This window comes from Pelophylax lessonae (genome assembly GCF_965119305.1).
Source record: "Pelophylax lessonae genome assembly, chromosome: 5".
NCBI classification, from domain to species: Eukaryota; Metazoa; Chordata; class Amphibia; order Anura; family Ranidae; genus Pelophylax; species Pelophylax lessonae.
Genome location: NC_138772.1, coordinates 236,284,759 through 236,306,291, shown reverse-complemented (window position 1 = coordinate 236,306,291; position 21,533 = coordinate 236,284,759). Strand labels below are relative to the sequence as shown.

The following is a 21,533-nucleotide window of genomic DNA, read 5'->3' as shown; positions in this document are numbered from 1 at the left end:
GATAACTGGGAAGCGGATTTCCTCAGTCGTCATTCCATCAAACAGACAGAATGGGAACTGAACCCCAGAATTTTTCAGCTACTAGTCCAAAAGTTTGGTCAGCCGGAAGTGGACATGTTTGCCACTTGGCAGAACAGAAAAGGAAGACGTTTCTTTTCTCTGACACGGCAAAGGGGTATGTTGGGCCTGGATGCTCTAACACAGCCTTGGCCCTTCAGGCTAGCCTATGCCTTTCCTCCACAAAATCTAATTTCGAGAGTTCTACAGAGACTCAACGGATGGCCGTAACTACGCCTCATCCTGATCACACCTGGGTGGCCAAAGAGAACGTGGTTCGCGACCTTGGTATCCCTATCAGTGACAGCCCCTTGGAAACTACCAGAGGTTAGAGATCTGTTACTACAAGGGCCTCTGATTCATCCCAGACCACAGTTTTTTTCAGCTGGTAGTGAGCGCCAAATCAAGAAAGAGAAAGGTTGTTCAGATAGGGTCATTGATACCCTCCTTTTAAGTAGAAAGCCAGTGACTAGGAAAATTTATTCCAAAATCTGGAAAACATTCTGTGCTTGGCAGAGTCAGAAGAAAAATTCCTCTGCCTCAATCCCGATTTATCCTGGAATTTTTACAGGATGGGGTAGATAAGGGGGTGGTGGTTAACACCCTTAGAGTACAGGTAGCGGCACTTTCTGTTTTTGTAGACAAAAGTCTGGCCAAAGAGCCTTTTAATTAAAAGATTTTTGTTGGCTCGGAGAAGAGCGTCTCCGATTAACAGAACTAATGTTCCAGTTTGGAACTTAACGCTACTAGAGACATTATCTAGTGAAACCTTTGAACCATTGAACAAAGTTAGTTTGAACATTTTGTCAATTAAGTTAACGTTTCTGATGGCAATCACCACAGCCAGAAGAGTGGGAGATTTACAAAGTTTGTCCATAAAGGAACCCTTTATGCAAATTCTCCAAGACAGAGTGATTCTTAGACCAGACCCACTGTACCAACCCAAGGTAGTTTCTTCTTTTCACAGGAATCAAGAGATGGTCCTGCCATCTTTCTGTGAAAAACCTAGATGTGCAAAGGAACAAAAATTCCATTGCCTGGATGTAAGAAGGTGTCTTCTTGCATATCTGGAAAGAACCAAAGGGTTTAGGAGGTCTAGCCACCTGTTGGTTCTACATTCTGGACCAAGAAAGGGATTACAAGCATCAAAACCCTCGATCTCTAGGTGGATTAAGCAAGCCATTAGCATGTCCTATAAGGTGTCAGGTACCCCCACACCAGCAAATCTAAAGGCACATTCCACAAGGGGCATGGCAACTTCCTGGGCCGAAAAAGCCGGAGCATCCTGGGAACAGATCCGCCATGCAGCCATCTGGTCCAGTCAAGATACCTTCCTAAAGCACTATCGTGTGGAAGTACTGTCTCAACAAGACCTTGCCTTTGGCAGAAAGGTTTTACAGGCAGTGGTCCCGCCCTAAGGTAGGCCAGTATGGATTCCTTTATTATCCTCTCATATGTAGGCCGTCCTGGAAGGGTGAAAGGAGAAAACTTACCGTTTAGTGTACTGGTAACGGCCTTTCTCTTAACCCTTCCAGGACCGCCGGCCTACTTCCCGCCCAAAGGTGGTGGTGAGTTAAATATGTATATATGTGTAACTGTATGTTATTGAATAACTGTGTCCCTTGAAGGTTCGGTTGGAAAGGTACTTTTCTATTACTGAAGCTCAGGGATGGGTGGGACCTTTTTAACAGCTGCAAATTAGTTGTGTTTCCTGTGAGGCGGAGCCACAATCTCTCATATGTAGGCCGTCCTGGAAGGGTTAAGAGAAAGGCCGTTACCAGTACACTAACGGTAAGTTTTTCCCACAAATATAGCTTTCTTTTGGTGGTATTTGATCACCTGTGCAATTTTTTTTTTTTATAAACAAAAAAAGCGACAATTTTGAAAAAATTACAATATTTTTCACATTCTTTTATATGAAATTTTCAAAAAAAAAATTTAAAAATCAGAATTTTTTAACATTTTAGGCCAATTTCTTTTCTGCTACATATTTTTGGTAAAAAAAAAAAAAATCGCTTTTAAGTGTATTTTGATTGGTTTACGCAAAAGTTATTGTGTTTACTAACTACGGGAAAGATTTATTTCATTTTTATTGTTTTGTTTTTTTGTTTTTTTTACTAGTATTGGCGATCAGCTATTTTTTTTATTTGCAGAACTGCGACATTGCGGCGGACAGATCGGACCCCTAACTGACATTTTCGACACTTTTGGGGGTACCAGTGCCATTACTACAAAAATGACTACTAAAAATGACACTGGCAGGGAAGGGGTTAACAGTATATGTGATCAATGGGTTAAATGTGTCGATAGGGGCGTGATTCTAACTGTGGAGGGGCGTGGCTTGTGAAGTAATCACCAAGACATGTGATCCTATATAGCAGGATCACATAGCATCTGTGATCACTTCAGGGAGAATGACAGACAGCTGTGTTTACATCAGCCGTCTGTTCTTCTCTCTCAGCTGCAGGAGATCGCGAGTGGCCGATGGCCTTCGAAGCCGCCTGTCACACGCACTGGCTCACCAGCTAACAAGCGGCGGCACGCGTTCACCCCCTAGAGTCTCCTGAGCGAGTGACATAGTATAACATCGCTTTGCCCAGGAGCGTCTGCCTGCCGCAGTAAAACTGCGGTGGGAGGTCGTTATGTGGTTAAACATAAAACATGCCTCTTGGTGTGCACGTGTTTGTGGGTTGGATTTTTGCTTATCTACACATTGTTACTTTTTGAAATGGGGTTTAGCGGCCTCTGTACTCCGGCCAAAAGATAGATGTCGGTGGAGGTTACGGCCCCACTGTCATGATCTCGTGAGATGGGCTTGCTCTAACCCGAACTCCCACTTGGCGGGGTTCTCTATAGATTTCATTGATTACTTCAAACCATGGTTTGGCTTAGATATTGAATCAACAGTAGATCTTTGTCATGTTTTATATGCCATCTGTCTATTTTAATGCTTCTTTTACTTTTTATTCTGGACACAGATTGGACTGTAATGCCAAGTCATACTTTTTTTGTTGTTTGCTGTTATTACATGTGGCATACCAATAAAAAAAGAATTAGAAAAAAAAAATTAAACTCTAAATCTCTAACACAGACCATATACTTATAAATTTACTACCTTCCAGTCATGTTACAGTGGGATGCACTCCACCAATGTTGATACATTATAAAACATTAAGCCCCGGTTCACACTTCTGCGTGTGCGGGGTTCGCATGTAATGTCGGAGCGCACTGCTCCGACATTACATGCGATCAGCTGTGCGGTGCGAGTTTAGCCATACAGTTTGTATGGCTAAATTCGCATCGCACCCGCAGCAAACACGCACAGGAGGCATTTTTGCTGCCGCATCAGGATCGGATCGCACAGCGGTTCACACTTGTGCGATCCGATCCTGTGCGAACTGCACGATCGCACTGCGATATGCGATCAAACTGGGGGTGTCGTTAAGATTACATTGACACCCCCAGCGTATCGCATATGGCAGTGTGAACTGCCGGGGGTGCGTGTGCGATGCGGGAAAAGGCTGCGAATTCGCAGCCTTCCCGCATCGCATATATGTGAACCGAGCCTTAGTAGAAATATACTTTTTAGGTAACATTAAAATTGGAAAGCCACACACCTTATCTTTTGTTAAGTTTGTGATAAAGTTAAAACCGCATTAATATTCTGGTTTTATCTTCTAGTATTTTCTCTGGTATCTCTGTCTCCTGCCACTCATTATGCCTGGACTTCAGATGTCATTACAACATGGAACATTCCTACTAATTTTGTGGTTTTTTGGACAGGTAATAACCATTTATATAATTTTACTAATTTTCATACTTTCAAAATTAATCTTTTAAATAATGAATCCCAAAGGCTAAAATAGTGGAACTGCCATGTTCTTAAACATGCACTTGGTTGTAAAAGACATGTAATTGGTATTAAACATTATTTCTCTTTTGTTCATTGACGGACACAGCTCCTGATATTCTTAACCATTGGCTTATACTGCCCCCTACAGGATTAGGACACTGGGCAGAAAAAGTCTGGCTACACCATAGGGCAGTTCCAGGGGGTATACTCCCTCTCTCTCCCCTATAGATACTCAGTTTTTTTCTGCCTAGTCAGGAGTGAGGACCTACAGTGCCTTGCGAAAGTATTCGGCCCCCTTGAACTTTGCGACCTTTTGCCACATTTCAGGCTCCAACCCTAAAGATATAAAACTAATTTTTTGTGAAGAATCAACAAGTGGGACACAATCATGAAGTGGAACGAAATTTATTGGATATTTCAAACTTTTTTAACAAATAAAAAACGGAAAATTTGGGCGTGCAAAATTATTCAGCCCCTTTACTTTCAGTGCAGCAAACTCTCTCCAGAAGTTCAGTGAGGATCTCTGAATGATCCAATGTTGACCTAAATGACTAATGATGATAAATAGAATCCACCTGTGTGTAATCAAGTCTCTGTATAAATGCGCCTGCACTCTGATAGTCTCAGAGGTCCGTTTTAAAGCGCAGAGAGCATCATGAAGAACAAGGAACACACCAGGCAGGTCCGAGATACTGTTGTGGAGAAGTTTAAAGCCGGATTTGGATACAAAACATTTCCCAAGCTTTAACCATCCCAAGGAGCACTGTGCAAGCGATAATATTGAAATGGAAGGAGTATCAGACCACTGCAAATGTATGAAGACCTGGCCGTCCCTCTAAACTTTCAGCTCATACAAGGAGAAGACTGATCAGAGATGCAGCCAAGAGGCCCATGATCACTCTGGATGAACTGCAGAGATCTACAGCTGAGGTGGGAGACTCTGTCCAAAGGACAACAATCAGTCGTATACTGCACAAATCTGGCCTTTTATGGAAGAGTGGCAAGAAGAAAGCCATTTCTTAAAGATATCCATAAAAAGTGTTGTTTAAAGTTTGCCACAAGCCACCTGGGAGACACACCAAACATGTGGAAGAAGGTGCTCTGGTCAGATGAAACCAAAATCGAACTTTTTGGCAACAATACAAAACATTATGTTTGGCGTAAAAGCAACACAGCTCATCACCCTGAACACACCATCCCCACTGTCAAACATGGTGGTGGCAGCATCATGGTTTGGGCCTACTTTTCTTAAGCAGGGACAGGGGAGATAGTTAACCACTTCCCGCCCGCCCTATAGGCAAATGACGGCGGGAATGTGGTTGAGTTATCCTGACCGGACGTCATATGACGGCGGCAGGATAACTCCGCTCTGGGCGCCCCCCGAGGGCGCGCAGAGCGGCGATCGGTGATGCGAGGTGTCAGTCTGACACCCTGCATCTCCGATCTCGGTAAAGAGCCTCTGACGGAGGCTCTTTACCATGTGATCAGCCGTGTCCAATCACGGCTGGTCACATAGTAAATAGGAACAGCCGTTGATCGGCTTTCCTTAGTTCGTGCCTGACAGGCACGAGTAAAGGAGCGCCGATCGGCGGCTCCCCGGACAGGGGGGGGGTCGGCACTGGTAATCAGATCATTGATTACCAGTGCAGACCCTCGGGGGGGGGATGCCACTAGATCCACCAGGGATGCCCACTATGACCCCAGGGATGCCCACTATGACCCCAGGGATGCCCACTATGGCCACCAGGGATGGCAATCAGGGCTCAGGGAGCCCCCCATTGCCCACCCCATCAGTGCTGCCCACCAGTGCCCTCCCTATCAGTGCTGCCCACAAGTGCCCATCATTGCCATCCTTAAGTGTCGCCCACCAGTGCCCATTATTGCCCACCGGTGCCGCCTATCAGTGCCCATTAGTGCCCATCAGTGCCGCCCATCAGTGCCCATCAGTGCCCACCAGTGCCGCCTATCAGTGCCCATTAGTGCCCGTCAGTGCCACCTATCAGTGCCCATCAGTGCCACCTATCAGTGCCCATCAATGCCGCCTATCAGTGCCCAGCAGTGCCGCCTATCAGTGCCCACCAATGCTGCATATCAGTGCTACCTATCAGTGCCGCATATCAGTGCCGCCTATCAGTGCCGCATATCAGTGCCGCCTATCAGTGCCGCCTATCAGTGCCACCCCATCAGTGCCACCCCATCAGTGCCACCCCATCAGTGCCTCCTCATCAGTGCCTGTCAGTGCAGTCTCATCAGTGCTCATCAGTGCAGGAAAAAAATTATTTATTTACAAAATTGTATAACATAAACAAAATTTTTTTTTTTTTTTTTAAACTTTTCGGTCTTTTTTTATTTGTTTAGCAAAAAGTAAAAATCGCACAGATGATCAAATACCACCGAAAGAAAGCTCTATTTGTGGGGTGAAAATGACATAAATTTGGTGTAGGTACAGTGTTGCATGACCGCGCAATTGTCATTCAAAATGCAACAGCGCTAAAAGGGGAAAATTGGCCTGGGCGGGAAGGGAGGGAAGTGCCCTGTATTAAAGTGGTTAAAATTGATGGGAAGATGGATGGAGCCAAATACAGGACCATTCTGGAAGAAAACCTGATGGAGTCTGCAAAAGACCTGAGACTGGGATGGAGATTTGTCTTCCAACAAGACAATGATCCAAAACATAAAGCAAAATCTACAATGGAATGGTTCACAAATAAACATATCCAGGTGTTCGAATGGCCAAGTCAAAGTCCAGACCTGAATCCAATCGAGAATCTGTGGAAAGAACTGAAAACTGCTGTTCACAAACGCTCTCCATCCAACCTCACTGAGCTCGAGCTGTTTTGCAAGGAGGAATGGGCAAAAAGTTCAGTCTCTAGATGTGCAAAACTGATAGAGACATACCCCAAGCGACTTACAGCTGTAATCGCAGCAAAAGGTGGCGCTACAAAGTATTAACTTAAGGGGGCTGAATAATTTTGCACGCCCAATTTTTCAGTTTTTTATTTGTTAAAAAAAGTTTGAAATATCCAATAAATTTCGTTCCACTTCATGATTGTGTCCCACTTGTTGATTTTTCACAAACAATTAGTTTTATATCTTTGTTTGAAGCCTGAAATGTGGCAGAAGGTCAAAGTTCAAGGGGGCCGAATACTTTCGCAAAGCACTGTAGTTCCTTGCTGGGATCTCTGGTCCTGGCAAAAAATTTTCTGTTAGATAGATTTTTTTCTCTTGGCTCCTCCTGTGAGATCTACAATCAACTGCTGGACTGGGCGACGGGTTATATAATCTAGATCCAGTGGTCACCCCAATCTGGCAGACCTCGGTTCCCGCTAGGTTGGCTGCGACATAGCCCCACCAGTTAAACGCCTCGCGAGGTCGCATACAATTCGCAGCGTTCCTCCTGGCCAACAGCCCCCATTTCAATAGCGAGGGGTTCTGTCTAGAGCGGTGCCAGTCTGGTTCCTGGTATGGTAAGTAGCTGTCCCCTATTCTCCCCATGGAGGGTTTTGGGGTGGATGTGGGCCCCTCTATGGGACAGTCAGACCCCCAGGTTCCCTTCCTTCCCGTTAGGACCCCCCTCACCTGTCCCCCCCCCCCCCATCCTACCCCCTCCACTAATGCTGGGGCTGAGTGGGTGGTATGGTACACCTCCCAGGGTGGGGGTAGGGTGCTTGTCACGTACCTGTTCCGAGACCAAGGTGCTAAGAGGTCTCCCCTTGCAACTAAGTGTGGCACTCCCCTGAAGGTGATACAGGAGGTGTAGCGCCCAAACAAGCACTGGTTACCAACAGGGTGCTGAAGAGCTGGGCCGGTGAACACCTGGTGGATGCTGGAGATGACAGGATACACAGCAAGACAGATGTCATCTCTCAGGAACTCCAGATGTACTTGGCAAACTTGGGCACACAGGAAGCCATAGTAGAAGCCAGGCTGAGGATCAAACATGAGTAGCCAGTCCGGGGACAAGGCAGGTAGCGGGAACAGGAACTTGACCGAGGTCACAGCAGGAGAGCAGACAGGTAGTAATAGTGAGTAATAGTAATAGTCCGTAATGTGAGCCGGGATCATACGCAGGCAGGCAGGCAAGTATTAGAGGAGTACATGAGGAAAGCTGGGGTCATACACGGATGATCAAACAGGAGCAAGGTAGGTAAGCAAGCCAGAGGATCAACGCCAGGAGAAGGAGCTCAAACAGGTCCGGGATAAGCAGGGGGGTCACAATAGGGAATCCAAGAAAGATACACAGAGGCTCAGGAACACAGGAAGGATGACGACAATCCAACAATCTAGTGGAACACACAGCAGTCCTTTTATAGGCCAAAGAGCGGCCGCATCTATCACGCATTGCGTGCGCAATTGTGTTCACCAATTCGCACCGGCGCACATTTGCGTTTGCTGTTCATGCGCCATGGCGCACAGGGTACGTCCATTTCTTCTAATGGCTACATTGCTAGTTCTCCTACGGCCTTTTCCCTGACAGCGTTATGCTTGCAATGGGGACGGAGGGTGCGCCGCCAGCGACCAGACGATCTGTTGTACTTGGTGAGAGCTCCTGCCAGGGCCCCCTGCCCTGCCTGTGCCTGGCCTGGGGGTCCCTCATGGGTGCCTCATGGTGCCGCGCATGGCCGCTATTTTCTTGTAGCCTTTGTGCTACAATGCACGGTGGCCATGTTTGTGTATTCTGGTGGCCATTTTGTGGTGGTTTGCCATAGAAAACAGCAGTGGCCATGACAGTGGAGCCCTATGGGCGACGTTTTCCATGGTGGGAGCCCCTCCTCATCCCCTGTTTGCGACTCCTGTATCCTTTCCTTATCGCCGTACATGCAGTGCAGATGCTCCTGGTGGCTGCAGTGCCTGGTTTCTGCGGGATGGTGAGTTTGGTGGGGTCCTCTCCCTCTCTGCTGAGGACTGATTGGAGTTCTGTGACTGGCAACCTGCTGTGCTGCCAGAGCGTTGGGAGTGTCCCATAGTAGTGTTTTACACTTTTTTTTTTTTTTGTGGGCTCCCCCTGGGGACTGATGGATCCCCTCTCTGAGGCCGTGGGGCCCTCCGGTTCCCAACCATCTATCGACGCACTGACGGCAGTCCTGGAGTTCTTTTTGTTTCCCGGGTGGAGTAGGCTTTTGTGCTGGCAAAAAAGTGCCCTTCGCCTTCCCCTGCCTCATCTGTCGCCTCAGATCCTGAATCTGATTCGGCCACCGTGGATGTGGGTCACCCTGCATGGGTCTGCGACCACATGCCCTGAATCCTCAGTGAGGAGGATTCCTCCACTTCTGTAACCACGCACGAAAAGGTGTTGCGGGACGCACTGATTGTATCTGCGACGGAGGCACAAGTCCCTTTTGGCACTCACAAGCCATCCAGAGCAGCAAAGGTGTAACCTTTCCCCCCCTATTTTGACAGAATTATCACTACAGAGTGGGGACAATAAAGCATCCCCTTGGGGTCCCTAAGCAATTTGCTAGGCGATACCCCTTTTACTTTACTTTAAGGGGTGATTTTCCCAGTTATGACTTATGAATGTTTTCAGGGGTTTTACTCAAACCGGTTTGCAGTCCCCAGAAAGGAAGGCAAGGTGCGTCCAATCCTGGACCTCAAGGTGCTGAACTGCTTGTGCAGGTGCAGAAGTTCAGAATGGAGTCTGTTCACATGGTGGTGGCTTTCCTGCATCAGGGGGATTTTCTTGCCTCCATCGACAACAAGGACGCTTACCTTCACATTCCAATATGTGTCTGTTACCAGCGCTTCCTCTGCTTTGCTGGGGGAGAGGAGCATTATCAGTTTGTGGCGTTACCCTTTGGTCTCACTTCCACTCCTCGGATCTTCACAAAATTGTTGGCCCCGGTGCTAGCATTGCTACGTCAGCAGGGGATCTTGGTCCTGGGCTACTTGGACGACCTTCTGTGAGCAGAGTCTCCTACTGCGCTGGTGGACAAACTGGAGATTTCCATACGGACTCCTAAGAAGTTCAGCTGGATTCTGTATATTCAGAAGTCTGCCTTGATTCCTTCCACAAAACTAGACTATCTGGGTATAACTCTGGACTCAACCTTAGCCAGAGTACTCCTTCTGGACAAACTCCAGAAACTGCAGGCTGCAATTCTCCTCCTGCTGTCGAGCAGATGGTCATTCCTCGGGACTTGCATGCGAGTGCTGGCCCTAATGGTGTCTACCTACGAGGCGGTCTTATTTGCACGGTTCCATACGAGGTCCCTGCAAGGGAGATTCTGATCAAAGGTGACAGGACTCCGCAGTCTCTGGACAACCAAATCCAGCTGAGACTGGGTGCAAAAGGGTCCCTGATCTGGTGGCTTCCTTCTCCGGCAGGGCAAATCATCCTCCCCTTGTATTGGATGGTGGTCACCATGGATGCCAGCCTGTCGGGGTGGGGAGGCGTTCTCGACAGATTCTGCTCAGGGGGTCTGAACCCTGGAGGAGTCAAGACTACCGATCAATATCCTGGAGCGCCGAGTGATCAGACTGTGCCTGGAACATTGGATGGATCATCTCCAAGGATGTCCATTGCACATTCAATCAGACAATGCCACAGCCGTGGCTTATGTCCATTCCCAAGGTGGCACAAGAAGTGTCCTGGCGGCTCTGGAGGTAGCCGGCATTCTCAGGTGGCCTGAACATTCGTTCCAGCCCTTTCGGCATACACATTCCTGGAGTGGAAACTGGGAAGCGGAATACCTCAGTTGGCAGGCATTAGACAAGGGGGAATGGTCTCTTCATCCAGAGGTGTTTCATCAGTTGTCTCTGGTGGGGCACCCCCGAGGTGGATCTGTTGGCGTCTCGGCTCAGTAGAAAGGTGCAGAGGTTCGTTACATGGTCACAGGATCCTCTGGCGGAAGTCACAGACGCCCTGGTGGCCCCGTGGGATCAGTATCGTCTGATTTACACCTTTTATTCCTCTCAAGCTTCTGCCAAGACTTCTATGCAGGATCGAGGCAGAAGGGATTCCGGTCATCTTAGTGGCCCCGGACTGGCCTTGCGGGGCTTAGTACGCCGAGCTGGTGCAGGTGGTTGCGGACGTTCTTTGGAAGCTTTCCCTCAGGGAGGATCTGCTGTCCCAAGGACCAATCTTCCACCCTGCTTTGCAATCGCTGGCTTTGATGGCTTGGCTGATGAAAGCCAGGTACCGAAGGATAGGGGTTGGTCTGAATCAGTGATTCCAACGCTGTTAAAAGATAGGAAATCTACTTCTAGGAAGATCTACCACGAGTCCCTTGGTTTATCCTCGCTCCTTATCGGTGGCTTGGATCTTGATCTGCCTTCACGGGGGGTTGAACAGGAATTGGCCTTGAGTACTATCAAATGCCAGGTGTCTGCTTTGGCGGTCTTCTTTCAATGACCCTTGGCCACACACTCCCTGGTGCGTACCTATCACGTACCTGGTGCTGGAGGCCAGTGGAGAAAGAGGGCTTCCCTTGCGGCTAAGTTCCAGACCCCCCTGAGGATGAGAACAGGAGAGGTTAGGCCCAAAGTAGCACGGGTCGCCTGCTGGACTGTGTGCAGGAGGATCGAGAGTACAGCTGGAGTGGAATCGGCAGACAGGTGGTGCCCGTGAGGTGTTTGCAGGACTTGGATAATGCTGAGACTGGAACGTGGTCAGGTTGATAGCCAAGATCAGGAGCCAGGTGGATATCAGAGCAAGCGTGGTCAGGTGGATAGCCAAGATCAGGAGCCAGGTTGATACCAGAGCAAGCGTGGTCAGGTGGATAGCCGAGGTCGAACACAGGAAGCAATCAGAAGACCGATCAAGGACAATCCAGGTCGGTAACAGGAGACAGGAACTGGAATATCACAAGGATAACACACTGGAGGAGCCGAAGATCAACCAGAAACTAAAATCACTGGCAGGCTTCCTTGTATAGGCCAAGGTAAATTGCTGGTAGTGCTGCTGGGTCCTAAAGTCCTTCTCCTGCCAAAGTGCTGATAGCACTGCTGGGTCCTAGAGCCCTTCTCCTGGTGTTTGTGCCCTGACAGTACCTTTCTTCAGGGTGTTCGCATTTGGTTCCTCCAGTGCGGTGTCCATTGCCGCCTTAAGACCTCAGTTTGGTGCTTTCGGTCCTCCAGAAGTTTACCTTTGGGAATCTTCAGGAGATTCCGTTGTTTACACTGTCTCAGAAGGTGAGAATGAAGACATTGTGTTGACTAGCGGCATTATCCTGTCGTTCACCTTACTTAGTGGTTCAGAGATAAGGTGGTTCTTCATCCCTGTCCGTCATTCCTTCCAAAGGTTGTCTCTGATTTCCATTTGATTGAAGACATTGTGTTGCCTTCCCTGTGTCCCAGGCCAAAACATTTAAAGGAAATTGCCGTGCATTCCTTGGATGGGGTTAGAGCAATTAGGGTGCACCTGGCAGCTATGGAGTCTTTTTTTTTAGGAAGTCAGACTCACGATTTGTGCTTACGGATGGGTCTCAGACAGAGTTCTCCGCTTTCTCTGCAACCATTCATGGGTGGCTCAGACAGGCGATGATTCAGGCCGATTCCATCAGGGGTCAGGTTCCTCCTTTCCCTATCAAGGCGCACTCTACTTGGGCGCCCAGTGCCTCCTGGGCCTTCCGTCATCAGGTGATGCAGGTTTGCAGGGCGGCCACCTGGTCGTCGATGCAGACTTTCACAAAGTTTTATATAAAGTGGATGTGTTGGCATCTGTAGATGCCTCTTTTGACCGCAAGGTTTTGCAGGTTGCTGTTTAGAGGACTTGATCCTCTTTGAGGGTGTATTGTTTTTTCAGGTGGGCTCCAGTTGTTTTGGTTGAGCCCCTGTTGCCTGGTTGACTACTGTTTTTAGCCTTGGAAATGTTTTCTGTTCCGGCTTTGGGACTCCCCAACGGTTAAGAATATCAGGAGCTGTGTCCTTCAATGAACGAAAGAGAAAATTGGATTTTTGACTTACTGTAAAATCCGTCTCTCATGTTCATTGACGGACACAGCACCCACCCCTCTGTGGAGTTGTATTTCTCTTACGTCCTCTGACAGTCGCCGCCCACTCATACAGTCTTCACTACTGGGTATTGGTCTTATCCACAGGAGTAAGCTAGGCAGAAGATTTTGTTAGAAACATTCACAAAAACGTTGCATAGACACACCTACAGGGGGCTGTCCCTCTGGTCCAATACCCCCCCTGCTAGCAGCATTCCCAATTCAGTTTGTCTTTTGCCTAGTTAGGAGTAGGCAGACTTCCCTTGGCTGGGGCTGCAGCCTCAGCCTTTTCTTCTTCTTCTTAATTTTTATTTCTGCAAAGTGATTTTTCTTTACTTATAGCTTTTTATTTGTTCCTGCGCTTAGTTAGTCAGACTTCAGAAGAATACAGCGTTTGCAGAGCTGGGAATGTCACTGGTTGTCCTAGAGCCTTATGGAATCCCAGCCTGCCATCGAGCGTTAGCAGGCTATGCGTACGCCCAGGCCTCCAAACGACCTGTCCCTGTCCTCAGGGACATAGCCTACGAAGTGGCTACTTCGCTGGGATGTCTCAACTGCGGTACGCCGCGTGTTGCTAGCGTCCTGTTTGGCTGACAGCACCCCCACCCAGAGTGGGAGGCTTCTGTCACAGAGCAGTACCCACGTTTTTGCTGGACCGGTGAGTACCATGCTTACCCCCCTGTCTATGGCATTTTCTGTCGGGGGGTGTATGTGGGGCCTCTGTTATGGGGATGGCAGTCTATGTGGAGTCTGTGATATCACCCTCATGTCTGTTAGTATGTCTCCCGTGTGTGCCTTCATGGTCCCTGCGGGGGCGCTATAGCGGTTCTGCCACGGTGTGGGGGGGTTGCGGTGGTCCCTGAGTCCCTTGCGATGCTTGTGCAACGTTTTGGGGGTACAGACATGTTTGTGGGGGCCGCATCGGTGTAAAACCACGGGGTTGCCATTTCAGGTGTGGGCAGGCTGTTTGGCCTCATTGTGAGGGCAGCAACCATTTTCTGTAATGCTTTGGCGCCCTTTCGGGCGCCATCTTTAGTGTGGACAATGTGTTTCCTCATGTGCTCGGTGGCCATTCCTCCCAGCCTCCCCCAAAGACTTACATTAGCAACCATTTTCTTGTGGCTCAGACCTTTGTTCGGCCGCTAGTGGCATGACATTTCCTCTTTCCAAGCACACAGATCGAGCTGGCTGCATGGGTACAGTATAGACACACTTCTGGGGGCTTTTTTGCTATTTTTTTTTTGTTTATATCTCTGCTAGCAGTTATTATCTTTCAGTGCTTCGTAGCACAAGTTAGTCACTCATTCGGTGCATTGCGGTGGGAACCGCCGCTATCGCCGATTTTTAAAGGGCCAGCGCCATTTAATCTCGAAGTGTTTCTGATGGAGTCCCATGATGGCAAATTCCCTCCAGCTCTGGTGGAGGGTTCAGGTACTCCTGAATCCTCTGCAGTAGTCTCACTTACTGCTGCACTTACGACTTTAGCGTCCAAAGTGGATCTGTTGATGTCTGAGCGGGCTTCTAAGAAAAGGCCCAGGCTTTCTCAATCTTTTGATTCGGAGCTAGATATGGTTGCCACGGACAGTGTACCCCCTGAGGGGTCTCAGTCCTCTGTCGGATGGGGGGGAAGAGGAGGAGGTGGAGGATTCCCCCTCCGGGTCGGCCAGAGAACGCGCTGCAATGTCTGCGCTCATTAGCTCTGTTAAAGACACGCTACATTTAGAAGATAAGCCCCACCTGCCAGGTAAGCAGTCTTCCTTTGGGACCCGCAAAACCCAGAAGTCGGTTCAGGTGTTTCCCTGTCCTGCTGAGTTTCACGAAACAGTAAACGAACAATGACGCAATTTAAAGCGCAATTTTGTGGTGCCTAAGCGGTTTCAGTACCGTTATCCCTTTGCATCTCCGGTGGATTTGCGCTGGACTGTGGCCCCTAAAGGGGGACCACATGGTGTCCAGGTTAAATAAAGCCATTCTCCGGTGTTTAAGGACCCGGCGGATAGGCGGGTGGAGTCTCTTACCTGCCACTCCTATCTGGTGGCAGGTTCCTTGATGAAACCCGTGTTCGCCTTAGTAATGGTCTCTCAGGCTGTGGTGGAGTGGACTAAGGTGCTAAGATGCACCCTTGTGGTTGATTCCGCCCCTCCTGCTACTCTGAAGCTGGTGTACCAAATTATTCAGGCTGTTTTTATACCTGTGTGACGCGGCCTTGGATGAGGCCCCTTTAGTCTCGCGCTTATCTGCAGTCGCAGTGACGATCCGTCGCATCGTGTGGTTGAAAAGCTGGTCAGCCAACCAGTCTTCCAAGAAGACGGTGTCTGACATCCCTTATGCAGGGAATCGCCTTTTTGGGGACTCCCTGGACGAATTGGTGAAAGGGGTCACTGGGGGTAAAAGCACACTGCTGCCCCAGGTGTCCAGGGGCAAGTCTTTCCGCGGTAAGCAGGGCCCTTCCTTTAAACATAACCAGGGGTCCTTTCGTGCCTTCAAGGCACAAGACAAGGGCAAATCCTTCAAGGCCTCTGGTGGCCAGAAGAAGCCTTGGGCGGGCAAGTCAAAAGCTGCCCACACTGGCACGGCGGCCCAGTCCGCCTCGACCTGAAGGGGCACCCTCACCCGTTTCAGGGGTGGGGGGACGTCTGCGCTGTTTTCCTGAACCTTGGCTGGCCAAGATTCAGGACAGATGGGTTCAGGAACTCATTCGGTCAGGGTACAAGATCGAATTTCGATCACGCCCAGCAGACAGATTCTTTCCCTCAAATCTTCATTTAACCCCAGATCGTTTTCAAGATCTCCAACGGGCGGTTCGGGATCTCCTCGCCCAGGGGGTGATCGTCCCGGTGCCACATCGGGACAAGTTTCGGGGTTTTTACTCTAATCTGTTCACGTTGCCAAGAAAGGATGGCAAGGTGCGTCCAATTCTGGACCTAAAGTTTCTGAACCGCTTTGTGCGGGTTCAAAAGTTCCGCATGGAATCCCTCAGATCGGTGGTGACTTCCCTGAGTCCAGGAGATTTCCTGGCTTCCATCGACCTCAAGGATGCGTATTTACACATCCCCATCTACGTAGGTCATCAGAGGTACCTCCGATTCGCAATCGCAGGGGAGCACTATCAGTTCGTGGCGTTGCCTTTCGGTCTCGCTTCGGCTCCAAGGGTGTTTACCAAAGTGTTGGCTCCTGTCCTGGCCCTGTTGCGGGCGCAGGGGATTGCAATCCTTGGGTATCTGGACGATCTCCTGTTAAGGTCTAGTTCCAGTGCCGCTCTGTTGCACGACTTGTCAACCACGGTTCAGATGCTCCAGGAGTTCGGGTGGACCATAAATTTTCAGAAGTTGACATTGTCTCCTTCTGTTTGCCTCCCTTACCTGGGGATGGTTCTGGACTCCGCCCAGGCAAAAGTCTTCCTGCCGGAGGACAAACTCCGGACTCTGCAGAACGAGGTCAGGTCCCTCAGGGACAACGAGTCCTCATCGCTCAGGACCTGCATGCGGTCCCTGGGATTGATGTCAAGAACACGCGACCCTCTGGCAGACGTCTCAGACGCGTTGGTAGTGCCTTGGAATCGGTATTGCCTGATTTATGCATTCCTCCCGATTCAGTTGTTGTCCAGGTTCCTTCGCAGGTTGGTCTCGGAACCGAGGTTGGTGATTCTAGTGGCCCCGGACTGACCGCGCCGGTCTTGGTACGCGGACATCATGCAACTGGTCGTCGAGCCTCCCTGGTGGCTCCGGTTACGAGACGATCTGCTTTCTCAGGGGCCGATCTTCCATCCTGCTTTACAGTCGCTGGCTTTAACGGCGTGACTGTTGAAAGCCAGGTCTTGAGAGATCGGGGTCTCTCATCGGCGGTCATTCCTACCCTACACAAGGCTAGGAAGGCCTCGTCCGGTAAGATTTATTATCGTACCTGGAAGGCTTATTTTGCCTCGTGTGAATCACAGGGTTAACATCCTCGCTCCTTTTCGGTGGCGAGGGTGTTAGCCTTTCTGCAATCTGGTGTGGACCAGCATCTTGCGCTGACCACTATTAATGGCCAGCGCAGATAACTGACCCTTCTTTTCCAGCGCCCATTGGCGTCAAATTCCTTGATCCGCACCTTTATTCAAGGGGTGCGTCATCTGGCTCCCCCTAGGAGGGCACCCTTGCCTCCTTGGGACTTGAATTTGGTTCTGTCCGTTTTGCAACGTCCTCCATTTGAGAACATCCGGGAGATTCCTCTGCCTGCGCTGTCACGGAAGGTCGCCTTTCTGGTGGCGATCACATCTGCTCGCCGAGTGTCGGAGTTGGCGGCCCTGTCTTGCCGCTCCCCCTACCTGGTTGTTCATAGGGATAAGGTGGTCTTGCGACCTCATCAATCTTTCCTTCCAAAGGTGGTGTCCGATTTTCATCTCAACGAGGACATTGTCTTGCCTTCGCTGTGTGCGAATCCTAAGCATCCTAAAGAGTTTGCCTTGCATTCCTTGGATGTAGTCTGGGCGATCAGGGTGTACCTGTCCTCTACTGAATCCTTCAGAAAGTCGGATTCTCTTTTTGTCCTTCCTGAGGGACCTCGGAAGGGTATGGCTGCGTCTGCGGCAACCATTTCTAAATGGATAAGACAGACGATTGTACAGGCTTATTCGCTTAGGGAACGGGTTCCGCCCTTCCCTGTCACGGCGCACTCTACCAGAGCGGTGAGTGCGTCTTGGGCCTTCCGCCATCAGGCGTCGGTATCCCAGGTGTGCAAAGCGGCGACCTAGTCGTCCGCGCACACCTTTACAAAATTTTACAAACATGATGTTTTGGCATCGGCAGATGCCTCCTTTGGCCGCAAAGTTCTGAGTGCGGCAATGCCTTAGGGGAGACATGGCGTTTTTTTCCGCCTGTCCCCTCCTGTTGGGGTTTTATACCCCTTGGTTATTTTGCTTTCCTGGATTTGTTTGCTCCTGTTGAGCTTTCCGGTTACCCAGTGTTTTACCTTTCTGGTTCAGATAAGGTTCTTTTCTCTGACCTGGGTGCTGCGTTGCCTTTTAGACGGTTACGTTTCCCACCCCTCACATCTACGCTGCTTTGGGATATCCCAGTAGTGAAGACTGTATGAGTGGGCAGCGACTGTCAGAGGACGTAAGAGAAAATAGACATTTTGTAAGAACTTACCGTAAAATTATTTTCTGAGTCCTCTCAGTCGCCGTCCCCGACCCCTCTTTTGGGGTTCATGGACTATATACTGCTTGCTACCAAACTGAATTGAGAATGCTGCTAGCTGGGGGATATTGGACCAGAGGGACAGCCCCCTGTAGGTGTGTCTATGCAAAGTTTTTGTGAATGTTTCTAACAAAATCTTCTGCCTAGCTTACTCCTGTGGATAAGACCAATACCCAGTAGTGAAGACTGTATGAGTGGGCGGCGACTGTCAGGACTCGGAGAAAAGAATTTTATGGTAAGTTCTTACAAAAATTCTATTTTTCTCTGACACTGCTAGTAACGAAACTGAGTACCTATAGCAGAGAGAGGGAGCATACCCCCTGGGACTGCCCATAGGCACAGCCAGACTTTTTTTTTTTTTTTTCTGCCTTGTATCCTGCTCCTGTACAACCCAATGGTTAAAAATATCAGGAGCTGTGTCCATCAATGAACATCAGCGAAATGGATTTTATGGTAAGTCAAAAACCCAATTTTTATAGATTTTCTCAGATTCAGTAGCTACAGACAGGGAAATATAATTCCCAAGAACATATGGAAAAACTTTGGGAAAAAGCTTTAGACACAGTTACCCACTCACTGTTAATATGTAAGGTAAAGTCTACAGGCTTGGAAAAATCAGTTTGTAAATGGATAGAAAATTGGCTAAAAGATAGAATTCAGAGAGAAGTGGTTAATGATTCTTACTCTGAATGGTCTAAGGTTATCAGTGGTGTACCCCAGTTTTGGGTTCAGTGTTGGGACCCTTACTTTTTAATATCTTTATAAATGTTTTAGGGATTAAAAGTACCATTTCAGTCTTTGCAGATGACACCAAGCTTTGCAGTGGAAATGGCTTCTTTACAGGATGTTTCCAACTTACAAGTTGACCTCAATGCACTGTTTCATTGGGCAACTATGTGGCAAATGAGGTTTAATGTTGATTTAATAGAAAGTTATGTACATGGGGGTTAAGAATATGCATGCATCATGCATACTAGGAGGAGTAGAACTGGGGGAATCCATAGCAGAGAAGGATCTGGGTGTTCTGGTAGATCCTAAGCTTAACAATAGCATGCAATGCCAAGCTGCGGTTTCCAAAGCAAGCAAAGTCCTTTCTTGTATTAACAGATGCATGGACTCCATAGAGAGTGATATAATTTTGCCCCTGTACAAATCATCAGTAAGACCTCATCTTGAATATGCAGTTCAGTTTTGGGCACCAGTTCTCAAAAAAGGATATGGGGGAACTGGAGAAAGGTGCAGAGAAGAGCAACCAAACTAATAAGAGGCATGGAGGAGCTCCGCTATGAGGAAATATTAGAGGAACTGAATTTAGGGTCCATATAGTGAACTTGGTGTTGAGTTATTCACTTTAAGGTCAACGCCGAGGACAAGGGGGCACTCTTTTTATGTCTAGAAGAAAACCGATTTCGTCTCCAAATATGGAAAGGTTTCTTCAACGTAAGAGCTGTGAAATAGACTCCCTCCAGGGGTGGTTCTGGCTAGCTCACTAGATTGCTTTAAAAAAGGCCTGGATTCTTTCCTGGGTGTACATCATATAAATGGGTACTAATATTTATAGGTAAAGTTGATCCAGGGAATATCCAATTATCTCTCGGGGGATCAGGAAGGAATTTTTTCCCCTGCTGTAGCAAATTGGATCACGCTTTGCTGGGGTTTTATCGCCTTCCTCTGGAACAACTGCGGGAATAGGATTGTGAATATGGGATTGTATGGTTGGGTTTTCTTTACGTTTTTTTCTTTTGTTTTTTATTGGTTGAGCCAGATGGACTTGTGTCTTTTTTCAACCCGACTATGTAACTTTAAAGGTAGATGTTAGTTCTGTAGAAGTACGGTTGTGTGTATTTAGACAGTTAGACATTGCATCATTAAACCTACTTAGGCCCCTTTTACACGGACGCCTCCGTGCAACGGATTCCGCTTGTTAAGGGGGGATCACTTTGCTGAGCAGGCAGATGACCTGTCCTGTCCGCTATGCTGTGCATAGTGGACACAAACACAGGGGAATTGGTTGGAAACTGACCGCTGTCCGTTGTCATCTGATAGACGGATGGAAAATCGGATCCCCATCCGTCTGGATTTTGCGGGCAGGATTGGACTGGATCGCAGCAGATGTCTGCTGACATCTGCCACTCCATAGGGGAGACTACAAAACTGACAGGTGGACCTGATCGGATAGCCCATGTGAAACGGCCCTAATGGTTTTAGAACCCAACATTCTTGTCTTCACCATAGCACGTCAAAATCCAAATATAAAAAATTTGAATCAGCCTTCACTTTGTCTACCACTCTTTAAATCCTACATGTAAAACTCTCTTTAAATCATACATATAAAACTAACACTGCTTTGTTTTTCTTGTAGGCTTTGTGGCTGGCTCCAGCCTATTTTCTGGAATTCGAAGGAAAAAACACATTTTTACATGTGTGGCTAGCTGGATTGCTCTTTCTCATTATAAATTGTTATATTCTCACACAAATCATAACTAGATACAAACTAAAGGAAGAAAACAAAGCAAAAGATAAATGGCAATAGGTGTGGTGTAAAGTCTCATTTCTCTTTCGTTCATTGACAGATACAGCTCTTCATCTTCATGACCATAGGGTTATGCTGCCCCCTAAAGGAGTAGAACACTAGGTGGAGAAAAGCTTGAGCACACCTATGGGGCAGTCCCTGGGGGTATACTCCCACTTCCTGCTATAGGTATTCATTTTTTTTTTCTGCCTAGTCAGGAATAGGTACCTTGTTCCTTGCTGGGATCTCTGGTCCTAGCTATTTTGTTTTTGGAATGGAATTAATGGAATTTTTTCCTTTTATTATTTTGTTTCTGTGAGAATCTATCAACTGCCGGACGAGGCGACAAACTGGATAATCTAGGGTCCCCCTAGTTCGGCCAGCGAGCGCGTGCAGCCTGCAGTTCTGCACTAGGTCGGCCGTGACATAGCCCCACTGGACGGGCTGGCCTGAGAGTTAAACATCTTGCGAGGGCGCATTCAAACTGGCTTCGGCCTGAGTCACAGCGTTTTCTCCTGGCCAACAGCACCCATTGATTGTAACGGTGCAGAAAACCTTACCTTTGGAAGATGCGACTGATGCAGTATAAGAGGCGCGGTCATCTTTGGCACCCACAAGTCCTCCAAAGCGGCAACGGTGCTCCCCTTGCCCACCTACTTTTACGATATTGTCTAAAAACAATGGGGGTCCCCAAAATGCACATTTGCAATCCCATAAACATTTGGCAATGCGATACCCTTATGAGGAGTCCCTCCTTAAAAAATTGACGGTACCTCCTGTAGTGGACTCTCCGGTTTTCAGTTTGAATAAAGCCATGGTTACACTGGTAGAAGAGTCTCCGGTCTTCTCTGATCTGGCTGATAAGGGGTCGGAGGCCTTGACCTGCCATATGTTCACTGTGGGTGGGTCGGCGCTTAGGCCGGTGTTTACCATCATGAAAGAAACCACCTAGTGCATTACCAGTGGTACTGTATAAAATTTTTAATAAAAAATGGCAAATG

At 48.4% G+C, this 21,533-nt stretch overlaps 1 protein-coding gene across 1 annotated transcript in view; it reads left to right on the top strand.

The window, feature by feature from the left end:
- The window catches only part of PIGM (phosphatidylinositol glycan anchor biosynthesis class M), a 108,960-nt gene extending 88,392 nt beyond the window's left edge, over positions 1-20,568 (top strand). Inside the window, exons 4-5 of the mRNA XM_082259933.1 lie at positions 3,739-3,840; positions 20,383-20,568. Coding sequence (XP_082116059.1) covers positions 3,739-3,840; positions 20,383-20,553 — 273 coding nt within the window. The 3' untranslated portion in view covers positions 20,554-20,568. The remainder of the gene's footprint in view (positions 1-3,738; positions 3,841-20,382) is intronic.
- The last annotated feature ends 965 nt before the right edge of the window (positions 20,569-21,533 follow it).